Below are 15,685 nucleotides of genomic sequence, written 5' to 3' on the forward strand. Positions count from 1 at the left end.
GGCCCCACGTCTTGTAGCTTCACGCCACAAAAACTAATTCTGCTTTACGTCATAGTAACAAGGGAGGTAATTCAGAGCGGGCCTTTTGTTCATGTGCACTACATGTGTAATTACCTTCCCCTCAGCCGTACAGCTTCTTGGAAATTCTTGGCATCCATAGCCTTTTGGACAGCTTTTGTCTACGGAGGGGAAAAAAAGTATTTAGCCAGTATACTGCAAATGCTTACAATTTAAGTGCCTAGTGCCTTCTAGCTTTGCTCACAAGACGCCATTAGACTCTTTTAAGGAATGGACTCAAAATGTTCCGACTTTCTCTACTTTGTTCGAGACAATTTAAAGTAAATTCATGGAAGTATGAGAGAGAATTTGTTTTCGTCTCTTTTAACTTCAGTGCTGGCCAATAATTTGCATACTGTGAACTTATGTACTTACTACTCTCTTTGAACCTAACTGTGAGTTCAGTTGGAATGAAACAAAAAAATCTCATTTAAATCATGATTTAAAAAACCTCCCTCACCCTCTCCACGCATTCCATCAAGGGAACACGGACAGTCTGGTTACCATCAAGGGAGACAACACAAGCTGGCGTGTCAGGTGTGGCATCCATGAGGGCTACAGCAGCCTCTGCCCCCATACGACAACCCTGATATAAACAGAAGTAGTCATTTACTGTATTCGACCTATAACACGACTTAAAAAGGGCACTTTTACAGGTAAATAAAGGTCATAGAATATTGCTGTTGTTGGTAAAACTAAATTTTTCCAGTTGGATATCATCTTACATTCCAAACAAACCTAAGACTCTTAAGACTTATTAGCATTATGGTAGGAGGAAAACGGTCATAGGCCTGGGGAAACCCCCAGCCATTCGCAGGTTGCTGTCAGCCCTTCCCACACACAGCCAGAGAGGAGGACTTGAAGGAATATTAGAGTTAGACAAAATATCACGGATGACATTAAAGGTCAATGATATATCCGTCTGAACGATTATATGTTTGTCATGGAGCTTAGAGATGATAATGTTCTTTATTGAAATGCTTACTCTCCTTGGGGGTTCACGTCACTTTCTGCAGTGTCAGGCCATGCTGAAGACACCAGACATGACACCCTGACAAGACAGGACACCCTGACCCAGCCACAGTATACTGACACTGAGCAGACCATCTATGGCCAGCAATATTATCTTGTCACATCATCAATAGCATACTGATCACACAAGTGACATAATGAATGAATGAATGATTATGGCTTAACGCAACATCGGCAATATTTCAGCCATATCGTGGCGACATAATGAATCTCATGTCAAGAGGCATTACATGCAACTCATGATCCAAATATTTATTACCGATTTTAAAGCTTAGCTGATCAGACAAACTATTTACTTAGAAGCTCAACTGACCAGGATTCTGTCAAAGGCTGACGGACGTCCACCACGCTGAACATGACCCAGGACGGTCACCCGAGTGTCAAACTTCAGCCGTGTTGTGATCAGCTGCAAGAACAAAAGGAAGAATAAGCATAAAACCTGTCATTCACACTGAACAGATTTTCGTTTACTGGTTTTCCTTACTTAACACTCTCGTTGTATTCACTTACAAAATCACTAGCTCAATATAAACAAAAATCTCAATGTATCTGGGTACTCAGGACGTGTCACTAATGGAAACAGTCATCATCACTGACCAGCATACTCACGTTTTTCACCATTTCTCCTGTGATTGCTTTACCCTCTCGGTCAATGGCACCTTCAGCCACAATGATGATGTTCAGGCGGAGACCCAGTTTTCTCTCCTGGATACAAAATCACATACAATCACAGATATCAATAAAAATCTTTCAACTTATACACCTACACATGAGAAATTTAATCTGATACATTTTGCTTTCTTTAAGTGTCAGTTTAATGTGACCATTTACTTACTTATAGGGTTTTACAAACATGACCAAATTTTATTATTTTTTTAATATTATGTACATAATATTAATATTATGTATTATGTGTATTATTATATAACGCACAACAGATGACAATTTCATAAGAGATAAAATACATACTCAGTTAATTATTAAAATATGTATCATTATCATTATCAGCATTATAATAATCATTATCACCACAAATGTATTCCTACATCCCTACCACTGTCATTACTGTAATCGTCTTTATCACAAATGACATTATTAGTTACATGGTTACTAAACGATACCGAAATATACGTTGTCAGCAATCCTCATATAAATATGAGAATTATTGACACCATATATTTCTGTATCCTATCACTGAGTAACCATGTAACGAATTTATCCTGCATGGACCCATCATTTCAATGCAGAGGGCTGATTTATAGGTGAATCGCTTCAGCGATGCGACCAGCGTATTCAAAACCTAACAAAGTGAGATAACCCACTCAGCAGACACATTTGACCTTGTCTGCGGGATTCGAGAATATATCGGTACTCCACGTGACCGTTGTTGTCCAATGAGTATTTTGTAAGATGTGGGATAATTTCATATACATGTATTTATTTATTTATCTGATTGGTGTTTTACGCTGTACTCAAGAATATTTCACTCATACGACGGCGACCAGCATTATGATGGGTGGAAACCGGGCAGAGCCCGGAGGAAATCCCACGACCACCCACAGGTTGCTGAAGACCTTCCTACATACGCCCGGAGAGGGAGCCAGCATGAGCTGGACTTGAACTCACAGCGACCGCATTGGTGAGAGGCTACTGGGTCATTACGCTGCACTAGGGCACTAACTGAGCCACAGAGGCCCCCATATACATATAAACTTGCCATTATCATTATTACACATTCTCATTATCAGCACTATTATTTTCATGTATCATTACCATTATGATCATCTTCTTCAAGATTAGTTGTATTTTCACACATCACTATCATTACCATCATCTTTAACATGAATGGTATTTTGAAATATCCCCATATACTCACGAGGACTAGTTTGTTACAAAGTGTGTCTTCCCAGTTGGGCTCTGGGGGCCACTCCGGGATAAATACCCAATCAGCCTCGCTGGCCAGGGCAGCCACTAATGCCAAATACCTGAAATCAAGATTAATAATGCAGGTGCTATAATAAACAGATTTATTTATTTACCTGCAGATGGTTATGAGCCTCCCCTCCCGGTGCTCTGCCCGATATCCTCCCACCACAACACCAATCAAATAAATATCTAACTGGAGTTCTATGCCACATTCAAGAATATTTCACTTAAACAACGACGGCCAGCATTGTGGTGGGAGGATACCATGCTCTTGGAACCCCATAAGTACCGGCAGCTTGTTGGCAGACCTTGGCACATAAAACCAGAGAGCATGCCAGTACTAATAGTGCATAAGGAATGAAGTAACTAATACTCTGTCCTCCACAGGTGAATTCTAGCTCATCAGCACAATGAAGGTGAACACAACAGATACAGACAGATTTCGTTGACAGAAGTACTTTCTGAAGAGTAAACGACAACTTACCCGCAGTGCCTTCCCATGACTTCTAAGACAAACGCCCTCTGGTGACTGCAAACAGATATAAGTAAGCATCATTAACATTTCAATGGAAGGTTAGAAAGCTAGTACAACATTAACACACGATATATACTAGCCCTACTGTTATATACTGGCCCTACTGTTATATACTAGCCCTACTGTTGTCGGCGAGAGACACATTAAACAGCCCACTTTCCCTGAACACAACTGCAAGAAGCCCATCGGTCTATTATGTAACTGCTTATCAGGTGGTAAGGCCGAGGTCATAAGACCGAGGTGGTAAGGCCGAGGTGGTAAGACCGAGGTGATAAGACCGAGGTGGTTAGACCGAGGTGGTAAGGCCGAGGTGGTAAGACTGAGGTGGTAAGACCGAAGTGGTAACGCCGAGGTGATAAGACCGAGGTGGTAAGGACGAGGTGATAAGACCGAGGTGGTAAGGACGAGGTGGTAAGGCCGAGGTGGTAAGACCGAGGTGATAAGACCGAGGTGGTTAGACCGAGGTGGTAAGGCCGAGGTGGTAAGGTCGAGGTGGTTAGGCCGAGGTGGTAAGGCCGAGGTGATAAGACCGAGGTGGTAAGGCCGAGGTGATAAGACCGAGGTGGTAAGACCGAGGAGGTAAGACCGAAGTGGTAAGGCCGAGGTGATAAGACCGAGGTGGTAAGACCGAGGTGATGACCGAGGTGGTAAGGCCGAGGTGATAAGACCGAGGTGGTAAGACCGAGGAGGTAAGACCGAAGTGGTAAGGCCGAGGTGATAAGACCGAGGTGGTAAGACCGAGGTGATAAGGCCGGGGTGGTAAGGCCGAGGTGGTAAGGCCGAGGTGGTAAGGCCGAGGTGATAAGACCGAGGTGGTAAGGCGGAGGTGGTAAGACCGAGGTGATAAGGCGGAGGTGGTAATGCCGAGGTGATAACGACGAGGTGGTAAGGCCGAGGTGATAACGACGAGGTGGTAAGGCCGAGGTGATAACGACGAGGTGGTAAGGCCGAGGTGATAATGACAAGGGGATAACCCTTACTTATTAATTGTTCAAAACCACTAAATACTGGATACTACTTCATTTGTATCATTTAGTAAAAGCACTTGCAGGATTTTCAGTCAGACTGATCTCCACAAAGACTTAAGTTTCATTCCACAGAATTCCTATTCTGACAAGAACAAATATATATATATATATATATATATATATGTGTGTGTGTGTGTGTGTGTGTGTGTGTGTGTGTGTGTGTGTATAAATATGCCCTGAATAAACACGTATGAAAAAATGAATAAAATAAATCAGGGAGAGTAAGATGCTTTGTCTGACCTGGCAGCTGTCGTTGTAATGGCGTCCACTGCCTCCACAATGCGATGAAGAGCGCTATCTGTCCCAATGGTCATGTCTGTCCCGCAAAAATCATTGTCGATGGAACCAACCATTCCAGCAATGTTCAGACTGCGGCACTGATCCCTCTTCTCTGGAGTCACCTGACCTGATCAACCAATCAGTGCAATAAGGAATTGGTGATGCAGTTTTGAAAATTCTATTTCCCTACATCCTTTAATACTTGACCATACTTGACACCATAACACACTGTATTTCACCTAAAGTTTGGTATGTAAACATGCCCTTGCAGAAGCACATATACCTATACAGGCCATACAGGACCTATACAGGCCATACAGAACCTATACAGGCCATACAGAACCTATACAGAACCTATACAGGCCATACAGAACCTATACAGGCCATACAGAACCTATACAGAACCTATACAGGCCATACAGAACCTATACAGGCCATACAGAACCTATACAGGCCATACAGAACCTATACAGGCCATACAGAACCTATACAGAACCTATACAGGCCATACAGAACCTATACAGGCCATACAGAACCTATACAGGCCATACAGAACCTATACAGAACCTATACAGGCCATACAGAACCTATACAGGCCATACAGAACCTATACAGGCCATACAGAACCTATACAGAACCTATACAGGCCATACAGAACCTATACAGGCCATACAGAACCTATACAGGCCATACAGAACCTATACAGGCCATACAGAACCTATACAGGCCATACAGAACCTATACAGGCCATACAGAACCTATACAGAGCCTATACAGGCCATACAGAACCTATACAGGCCATACAGAACCTATACAGGCCATACAGAACCTATACAGAACCTATACAGGCCATACAGAACCTATACAGGCCATACAGAACCTATACAGGCCATACAGAACCTATACAGAACCTATACAGAACCTATACAGGCCATACAGAACCTATACAGGCCATACAGAACCTATACAGGCCATACAGGACCTATACAGGCCATACAGGACCTATACAGGCCATACAGAACCTATACAGGCCATACAGGACCTATACAGGCCATACAGAACCTATACAGACCATACAGAACCTATACAGGCCATACAGAACCTATACAGGCCATACAGAACCTATACAGGCCATACAGAACCTATACAGGCCATACAGGACCTATACAGGCCATACAGAACCTATACAGGCCATACAGAACCTACACATGCCATACAGAACCTATACAGGCCATACAATGGTATTTCTGATACCAACACTACAGTTTTTCTGATAAGAAATTAATCAAACTTCACCCAGGACTCTTAAGTGGCCCTATAAGATGGATGCATCAACTAGAGTCAAGCAAACTGCGTCACTTTCAAGAAGCTAAACTTCAGGCAAAATACAGTCCATGTAAAATGTCTCTGTATTTATTTCAGAACTGGACAGAACTTTACTACAAAACTAATGGGACTTGGTCCACAGTAAAGAGAATATGGGACTCACACAGTAACAGCTAATTTAAGTTCCTACCAGTTTCGACCAGTTCTTGAAGAAGACCGTCCCACTCCTGTCGGAACAGGTTTGCTCCGGTCAGACTTCCATCTCCACCAATCACAACCAGGTTTGTGATGTTGTTTTCCAGGAGGTTTTTGGCAGCACGCAGTCGCCCAGAGCGCTCCCGAAACTCGGCGCACCGAGCGCTCCCGATCACAGTTCCTCCCTGACATGACACGAAACTACTCATGAGGCATTTGGGTCACAGAGAAAATTACAGGTATGGCTGGACATAAATATGTGAAGGCATTTGAAAATATTTACTGAGAATAAATACAGATGGTGTCATACAATTATTTGTGAAATGTCAAGTAACAAAGTTACATTAGAGTAAAGTTAGAGCATGTGTCGTTTAATTTTAGGCTAATCAAATGAAGGGAAATTCTGATTTTTTCACTTATAGTTCATGTCAGCTATATTCAGTTTTGTTTCTGTGGCTGAACAGATTTGTATAACCTATGCCTGACAGATCACTCACGACATCATTTGAACATCTTCCTTATTTTACCCAAGAGAACATACAACTATTGTATTTACAACAAAAAGTGCATTTTAGGGACATACAAAGTTGATAAAAGATTACTTTTGGCGATGGAACTTCAAGATTTTCAGTCTTACCAGTATTTATCTATTTGTTTACTTCATTGGTGCTTTACGCCGTACTCAAGAATATTTTACTTATACAACGGCGACCAGCATTATGGTGGGTGGAAACCGGGCAGAACCCAGGGGAAACCCACGACCATCCGCAGGTTTCTAGCAGACATTCCCACTTACGGCCGGAGGAGAAGCCAGCATGAGCTGGACTTGAACTCACAGCGACCGCATTGGTGAGAGACTCCTGGGTCATTATGGTCTTGCCAGTGGGTTATCATTCTATCTTCCAAACAAAGTACAAAACACATTTTTTAAGATCAAAGGATTCTCAGAATACAACAAAGTGAGTACTTTATAGAGGGTAAATACAGCACTTGTTCCAAATGACATGAGCTGTACACATGTACACCTACCAGCTGCATTATCCCTGAAACAGAGGGCCAGGAAGCCTCCACGATGTTGTCTCCACCATCCACCATGCCTTGGTATCCCTGAGGTACAGAAAGGTTAGGAAAGCTAGAAAGCAGCCAAGAGAATGGGCAGTCTATGGTATATCAAGGGTCACAAACAGTATAAATAATACAAGCAGGCAAGAGAATCTGGGGTCTTCTATGATATTAGGGGTCACAATTAGTATAATACAAACAGACAAGAGAATCAGGGGTCTTCTATGGTACACGTATATCATGGGTCACAATTAGTATAATTAATACAAACAGGCAAGAATCTGGGGTCTTCTATAGTACATGTATATCAGTGGTCACAATTAGTATAATACAAACAGGCAAGAGAATCAGGGGTCTTCTATGGTAAACGTATATCAGGGGTCACAATTAGTATAATTAATACAAACAGGCAAGAGAATTTAGGGTCTTATATTTGATATGTATATCAGGGGGTCATAATTAGTATAATACAAACAGGCAAGAGAATCGGGGGTCTTCTATGGTACACTTATATCAGGGGTCACAATTAGTATAATTAATACAAACAGGCAAGAGAATCTAGGGTCTTCTATTGTATATGTATATCAGGGGTCACAATTAGTATAATACAAACAGGCAAGAGAATCAGGGGTCTTCCATGGTACACATATATCAGGGGTCACAATTAGTATAATTAATACAAACGGGAAAGAGAATCAGGGGTCTTCTATTGTATATGTATATCAGGGGTCACAATTAGCATAACACAAACAGGCAAGAGAATCAGGGGGCTTTTATGGTACACGTATATTAGGCGTCACAATTAGTATCATTAATACAAAAAACAATTAGTATAAATAATACAAACAGGCAAGAGAATCTAGGGTCTTCTATTGTATATCAGGGGTCACAATCAGTATAATACAAACAGGCAAGGGAATCTGGGGTCTTCTATTGTATATGTATATCAGGGGTCACAATTAGTATAATTAATAAAAACAGGTAAGAGAATCAAGGGTCTTCTATTGTATATCAGGAGTCACAAATAGCATAATTAAAATGAACAGGCACACACATAACATCTGTGTTGACATAACAATGATATTTTAGAATGATGTAAGATTTTCAGTGCAGTGAGCGGAATGCTTCAGTGGAGACAAAATCTCTGAACCAGATTTCATAACAGAAATGATGTTGAGACTGGATTGTCTTTACATGTACGTTTGTATGTACCCTAAATTTGACCCCAATAGGGCATTTTTGAAGGCAAAAAAATGTCATGAGATATTGCATCTGGTGCTAAAATTTACATTTTCCCAGTAGGATATCATCCTACCTTCCAAACACCTCTCACAGCATCTTTCTAACATCAATAGAACTCCCAGAATCTGGAAAAATGAGCAACTTAGTCATGGATGAAACTTTAGGCCATTTGGGGTATGTATGCTTGGGGTTTAACGTCATACTTGACAATTTTTCAGTCATATGACAACGACGTGTCATTAGGTGTGTGTACATGTATTGTTTTCTTGTGGCAGGGCGAGTCCATGCCACCAAAGTGCTGCTGCCAGTATCATACCGAAGACACCAGACAAGAGAACCCACCCAGTCTTCTCCTACTGACACCAGGTCAACCAGTCATGTTTCCTTGCTCTAACCTCTTAGAGCTGAGTGCCAAACGTGCCAGCAGCAAGTACAATTTTAAAATTTTTGGTATGACCCGCACCTGGGTCTCCAGACTTCGAGGCAGACGTTCTATTAGGCCACCCCAGCGGCCAACTGAATTAATGACACTGTACATAAAATAGGCGAAATCTGTGTGACTTTCACGGAGATTTAATCAATGAATTCAGTGAAGTTATACCTCCTTAATCATGTAGACTTTACAGCCCAGGTAAAAGCCCATCCTGACGCAGGCACGAACTGCAGCATTCATACCTGCAAGTTACAAAATACATATCTTACTCCCTAATGTTTAAAACAGGGTTACATGTAGTTTAGTACAACTATTCACTTCAGTTTTCAATTATGGAGAATTTCAAACTGTTGGAGATAATATAATATTTATATGATAGGATGTAAGGAGTAGAGATTATGGGGCAAATATTTACTGTGTCTCATGTCATACTCAGAAATGTGTAATGGCAGTGAGGTTTATTGGTGGCGGTCACTGGAGTGGCCAGAGTAAACCACTGCGTACCCATACATGTACATTTCTACTGTAATTCAACAACCCAACTCCAAACCTGCTAAAAATAAACTTTTTACAGTGGTCTCCCTAGGAAGAACAATGGAAGAGTCTATAACCTATGACCTTTAACCTTCCAGTGATCTTAATTAGTTTCTACTCTGTATCTACATGGACTCAACCACTATTGTGACATGTTATTGGGTCCATAGGAATATTGTCTGCAAACAACCAACAATGCTCAAGTTTGGATACTTTACATACCACTGCACAAAAACTACCATAAGATACCTAATAATTCTTAAGAGATATTAAATAAGGACACACTCACAATTACTACAACAAAGACACATGAATACTAATAAATCACCAGTATTATGTTTTCTAACCCTATTTTTCTGTGAGGTTAGTTTTTTCTATGCCTTTAATGGGAGAATTCTTTACATCTGAATAAATATCTACATGTAATAGAAATAATGTTAAAGAAGCTGAATTTATCTACCAACATACACATGCAAGTACATTTTTCAGACAATGTGTTATATGTCATATTTTCCTTGACAGAATGCTATCAAGTTTAATTAGTCTATCACTGTATAATTAATCCCTAATAATCCACACATATATGCAACAAAATTACACAAATCATGTCACCCGTGCTATTAACAAATTGCAACATAGTCTGCCACAAACATGTGCCTGTCCCTTAATTAATCCTGAATTACAATCCAGTGCAATCAAAGGGCTGAACTATATTCATGACAGCATGGAGACCCAAATTTTACTTTTTACTTACACTTTTGGGCTTTGCTCGAGGCAAATGCTAGAGTGAAAATGCATGTTATCTAAATAACATGGAAGTGAATACAAATCTGTGTCAGGAAAACAAAGTTCAAAACCACTCTTTGTTGACACTGACAATTAATGCAGGCTATGCTGTGCAGATTTTTTTGTCTAACAGGAAAGCATCTACATACCTTTATTATAAATCTGAATCATTTATCTTATATTAATGAGTTTTAATATCATGAGACTGAAAAAACAAATTTTACCTGTACAATTTATCTTATAAAGTAAAATATTCCTATGCTAACAGACACATGTAGAGGATTCATCACATTTAGATAGGCTACGCCAAAAGGATGTTGCTCTCCTATAGTAAATTAAATATTTATTTATTTGATTGGAGTTTTACGCCCTACTCAAGAATATTTCACTTATATGAGGGCGGCCGGCATTATGGTGGTAGAAAACTGAGCAGAGCCCGGCAGAAACCTAAAACTATCCACAGGTTGCTGGCAGACCTTCCCACTTACAGCCGGGGAGATATTACATGTCAATATTGAATAGTTTCCATAGATACTCTAATGCATGTCAAATCTGTCACGCTGCCACTCTACACCCCAATGTCGTACCATTACAATATAAAAAGGTTTTAAAAAATAGCGTTACCACTGTCAAACGTGATTCACTTGTGAATCACAAGTGTCACATCCCAAACATTGCTAATTTTCTTCTCTTTGTACCTGTCTTTTTCTTTTTTTTTAACTTAGCAATACCCCTGATTACCTTGGGAATCCCCACCACTGGTGAAGACCCCGATGCATTTCCCTGTGTGGGCCCCCTGAGGAACTGTCAGTCCCTCAGCCCCAGGGGTGACCATCACACTGTCTTTGCGGGACAGCGGCATGTGCTGACTGGGATACTTTGGCGGTGGCCGTTTGTCGCCGGGCTTCGCGTCTGTGAATACATCATTCGTGTTTGTAGGAATGGTTGCCATTTTCCGCAGTGGTAGAAGCGCTGAAGCGTTCTTAACAGCAGCCTGACACCTGACAGATTTTTTGCGAGTCTTCCACAGCTGGGGTCGATCTTGCGGACACGATCAGTAAGTAACCGCGGATCAAGGCAGGCGCATTCGACCTTGACACCTCCTTGACTTTTACGACAATTTTCGGATCGGTCACCCTTTCAAATCTCGTTGACTCTCGTAGCACCTGTGAGACTCTACGTGAATTACTAAACTAATTACCGAGCGCGCACTAATATTAGTGTAAAATATATATCATACATGAAATTGCAGGTTAAGCTATTTAATTCGTGGTGGAATTCAGTAAACTTATATGATATTGTGTTCGTATATCTATGTGTTAGCTGAAAAAAAGAGAAAGTTCCGAAAATCTTAGTGAACTAATTTTTATAGCGGAATTATCACACGCTAGTGCTTGGCCGGATCTCTTTCCCAACAACGTGAACAGGGTGGCCATGAGGTCCGTATTCCGTTCTACAATTTCCATAATTTCACATATATTCCATGTTTTATCGGGCATAAAACGATTAAAAACAAAAACTGCATTTAATGACGTATTGATTGGCAAGAGATTAATGAAATTAACGGGGTTGAATGCATGATTTCGCTTTTCTGAAGATGGCTAGATAATAATTATTTAACCCATTCCGAGTCATGCGTGTCTACTTCTCGAAACGAAACTGTTTCATTTTCCCTCATATGCATGTCATTTCATAATTAATTTCTGTTCGGGTTTGGTATTGAATCATTCGAAAGTTGGGTAACGTTTACAGGACGAGGAGGGAAGTTGTGATGGACCATGACACAGAGTCAACAATGTACTACTTACAAGGCCCCTACCACCCCCCCCCCCCAAAAAACACATTCTTACGGACAAGAAAAAAAAAAAGAAGATGTTAACCAGCTCATCTATTTCTCTTTCAGTACCCTCAGACTACAAAAGCGGTTGGCATCCGCTGTGCTGAAATGTGGCAAAAACAAAGTTTGGCTCGATCCAAATGAAACCAATGAAATTGCAAATGCAAATTCACGTAAGTATTCCCGGGGTAGGTCTTTAGTTAGTATACAGGTTATTCAAAGTTTTTCATCTAAACTTCAGGGTTTCTATTTGTAGACCTATATATTTTACCTATTATGCAGGAGCATGTTGCGCCATTAGTGCTGCATGCACTATCCCAGCATGCACTATCCCAGCATGCATTAGGTCATAGGGCTCAGACACATGGATACAAAAAATAGAAAGTTTGCCTTGATGCAGGAATTGGACTCGTCATTGATGTGGCAGATACACAAGAGTTTGTGTAGATTGGTTAGTTTGGTGATTTAACTATTTATTTCAGTCATCATATCTGTAAAACAATTGATTCCACTGGCGACTGAAAAGGCTTTTCTTTATTTCACGTATGTCCGGAGGGGAATTTTTGGTAGCTTTTCCGGGGGAATGAGTTCGTTAACTGGACGCAAAGCTGGCCTAGCGGAAACCCTGAACTTGCAGGATCAAGATAGCTCCAGCTAGAGTGTCAGCTTCGAAGTCAGGAGACCCGGGACCAAACGGACGACTGGTTGGCTGGGTGTCCGTGTAATGTGACTGGTTGGCGTGTCATGTCTGGTGTCTTCGGCCACACAATGGCACAATACTGTATATGCACACACCCTAATGACTCTTTTTTCATCATGGGATTTAAAAAAAGTTGTTAAGAACGACATTCAGCCCAAGGCATTCATTCATTATTACTGATGAAAACACTTGATAAAAAAAAAAAAAAAATGCAGCTATAGTGTCTCCAAAGCTTTTGTCTACATCACCAACCTTATTACTGAATTCTGTGTGGTACCTGGATGGATTAGGTATTAACCTTTGTCCAGCCCCCACTGAGGGACAAGACTGGAAGATTTGTAAGGTGTTACCTATATAAACCAGTGCAGTAGAAAGACCCAGGATCTGCTCACCAATGCAGTCACTGTGAGTCCAGCTCATGCCAACTCCCTCTCTGATCTTGCGTGGGAAAATCTGCAAGCAAGCTGGGGATGGTTGTGGGTTTACCCCAGTTCTGCCATGTTTCCACCATAATGCTGGCCGTCATCATATAAGTGAAATATTCTTGTACGATGTAAACCTCCAGTCAAATAAAATAATCAAATAAATAAACACTGATCAAGGAGATAAGTAACATTGTGTTCTCTGCGTTTCAGGTCAGAACATCCGGAGGCTTATTAAAGATGGGTTGATAATCCGTAAACCTGTCAAGGTTCACTCCAGAGCTCGTGTGCGTAAGAATGTGATCGCCCGTAGGAAAGGTCGACACACAGGAACCGGGAAGCGTAAGGGAACAGCCAATGCGCGTATGCCCGTGAAGATCACCTGGATCAGACGCATGCGCGTGTTGAGAAGACTCCTGAAGAGATACAGGGAGGCCAAGAAAATTGACCGTCATTTGTAAGTAGATAAGGGATAGGGGAGGATTCATATCAAAGTCTGAATTCTGTAAAATTAAAAAATAGGGAGATTTTTGATTTATTTCACAAATCGAACGCTTTTAATAGTCAGTTGGACAGCAGATTTTGAACTGAGATCAGTCACAAACAATTAGCTTGTAGGGTGTAACAATGCAGAAGTTTCAATTTGCATTTTGTGACCTGAGTTTTGGAGCGACGATATAACGACGTCCATGAAGGGTGCAGAGTTAACGTAACCCATCGTGTTCAGGTTGCTTCAGTGTGAAATGTGCATTGATAGGGTCAGACAGGTGTATAGAAGGAAATGAGCATTGATAGGGTCAGTCAGGTGTATAGAAGGAAATGCGCATTGATAAGGTCAGTCAGGTGTATATAAAGAACTATCACATCATCGTGTTCTCCTGCTTTAATTGTGTACATATAGCTTTCAACATGTGACATCTAGTTTTTCCAATTCATAAGCCTCACATTCTTGCAAGACGTATTTAATGGCATTTGGTGATATTGCAGTGTTTAATGGTCAGATCAGAGTGAAGTTGGTCATCAAATGAACCCAAGTTGTCAAACACGTCCAATTTACATTTCAGCTGTATGCATGAAATAAGGAGAAAGAAACTAGTTTTCTTTTCTTCACTGTAAAATGCTACCATGAAATATGAAGACATTGAATTTGGTTACTTTCTTCGTATTGTGTAACATCCTTATTTTTAACCTGCATTTCACAGATACCACGAGTTGTACCTCAAGTGTAAAGGTAACATGTTCAAAAACAAGCGTGTGCTGATGGAGCACATCCACAAGAGGAAGGATGAGAAACAGCGAACCAAGCTTCTCAGGTAAGTCATGAGTAGTACAGTTTAACGGGTTGTACCTCAGGTGTAAAGTGTAATGACGATTTAGTCAGTAATATCATGTAGCAGTAGGAAGCATTAATCAGGATGTTAGGCATTGTGATGATGTTGTTTATGTGTTCATCTATTCGTTCGCTGAATTTGACATGGATTTGCTTGGATGCAGGAAGTATCAAAAAAATTAACATTTTACAGAAAATGTAATATTTTCAGATTGTCATATGCATAGCTTTGTTTCTTTTTTGAGTTTATATGTGAACATTGTCACTATATGACTGAAAAATTGTTAAGTATGACGTTCAACCCTAAGCACTCACTCAAACTTTTCAGTGTAGATTTTAAGGTATAAATACCACTGATGATTACTTATTTCTTGGTGCATTTTCAGTCGTCATAACGACAGTGGGTTGACCCCTGTATCAACTGAAGTGCCAGATAAACTTGTCTCTTTCCACTCAGTTGTCTGGCATTATGATAGACACTCTGATCTAAGGGGGACAAACAGTTAACTTACACATTTGAAATACATTCTCTAATTGGCCCAAGTTTTCACGAATTGGCCATTGAGACATTGTTTCTTATCTTTAACCTAGCATGGAAAGACTCCTGTACATGTACTGACACCTCTTTATTTTTTCTTCTTTAGCGACCAAGCCGAAGCCAGAAGGTCAAAGGTGAAGGAAGCCCGCAAGAGGCGAGAGGAGAGAATCGCCCAAAAGAAAGCCGAGCTTCTGAAGACGTTCGCCAAGGAGGAGGAAGCCCCCAAAAAATAGACTGCTCTGACAGCTTGGATTGTTGGTTACATTGTACTAATTTGTCTGGGGGGAATAAAACTATCAGCCGTCTACTTCCTGGATTTGTTTGTTGGCTTTTGCTTTGTTGTACCATGCTTCCACTAAGGGATATTAATTTCTGTCTGTTTGCCACACTTTAGTTTCTGTTTGCTACAGTTGGTTTCTCTTT

The 15,685-nt window shown here is 40.8% G+C and overlaps 2 protein-coding genes across 3 annotated transcripts in view; one reads left to right on the top strand and one right to left on the bottom strand.

Annotated features, from left to right (window-relative positions):
• The window catches only part of LOC135463598 (ATP-dependent 6-phosphofructokinase-like), a 39,122-nt gene extending 27,540 nt beyond the window's left edge, over window positions 1-11,582 (bottom strand). For both annotated transcript variants that reach the window (XM_064740915.1, XM_064740914.1), the window contains exons 1-11: window positions 11,177-11,582; window positions 9,284-9,357; window positions 7,408-7,485; window positions 6,374-6,563; window positions 4,819-4,984; window positions 3,500-3,544; window positions 2,966-3,074; window positions 1,699-1,794; window positions 1,403-1,495; window positions 518-643; window positions 115-179 (exon numbers count right to left, since the gene is read on the bottom strand). In XM_064740915.1, the coding sequence (XP_064596985.1) occupies window positions 115-179; window positions 518-643; window positions 1,403-1,495; window positions 1,699-1,794; window positions 2,966-3,074; window positions 3,500-3,544; window positions 4,819-4,984; window positions 6,374-6,563; window positions 7,408-7,485; window positions 9,284-9,357; window positions 11,177-11,387 (1,253 nt within the window). In that variant the 5' untranslated portion in view covers window positions 11,388-11,582. The remainder of the gene's footprint in view (window positions 1-114; window positions 180-517; window positions 644-1,402; window positions 1,496-1,698; window positions 1,795-2,965; window positions 3,075-3,499; window positions 3,545-4,818; window positions 4,985-6,373; window positions 6,564-7,407; window positions 7,486-9,283; window positions 9,358-11,176) is intronic.
• Window positions 11,583-11,838: 256 nt separating this feature from the next.
• LOC135463946 (large ribosomal subunit protein eL19-like) lies at window positions 11,839-15,569 on the top strand. The gene is made up of 5 exons (XM_064741409.1): window positions 11,839-11,874; window positions 12,339-12,445; window positions 13,608-13,851; window positions 14,597-14,707; window positions 15,369-15,569. The coding sequence occupies exons 1-5, from the start codon at window positions 11,870-11,872 to the stop codon at window positions 15,493-15,495; spliced, it is 594 nt and encodes a 197-aa protein (XP_064597479.1). The 5' UTR covers window positions 11,839-11,869; the 3' UTR covers window positions 15,496-15,569.
• The last annotated feature ends 116 nt before the right edge of the window (window positions 15,570-15,685 follow it).

This window comes from Liolophura sinensis, chromosome 3, assembly GCF_032854445.1.
Source record: "Liolophura sinensis isolate JHLJ2023 chromosome 3, CUHK_Ljap_v2, whole genome shotgun sequence".
Lineage (NCBI taxonomy): Eukaryota > Metazoa > Mollusca > Polyplacophora > Chitonida > Chitonidae > Liolophura > Liolophura sinensis.

Excerpts from the sequence above, each read along its gene's own strand:
- LOC135463946 (XM_064741409.1), top strand. Across the intron at positions 12,446-13,607 it reads AATTGCAAATGCAAATTCAC|GTCAGAACATCCGGAGGCTT; the intron begins GTAAGTATTCCC and ends TCTGCGTTTCAG. Across the intron at positions 14,708-15,368 it reads CAGCGAACCAAGCTTCTCAG|CGACCAAGCCGAAGCCAGAA; the intron begins GTAAGTCATGAG and ends TTTCTTCTTTAG.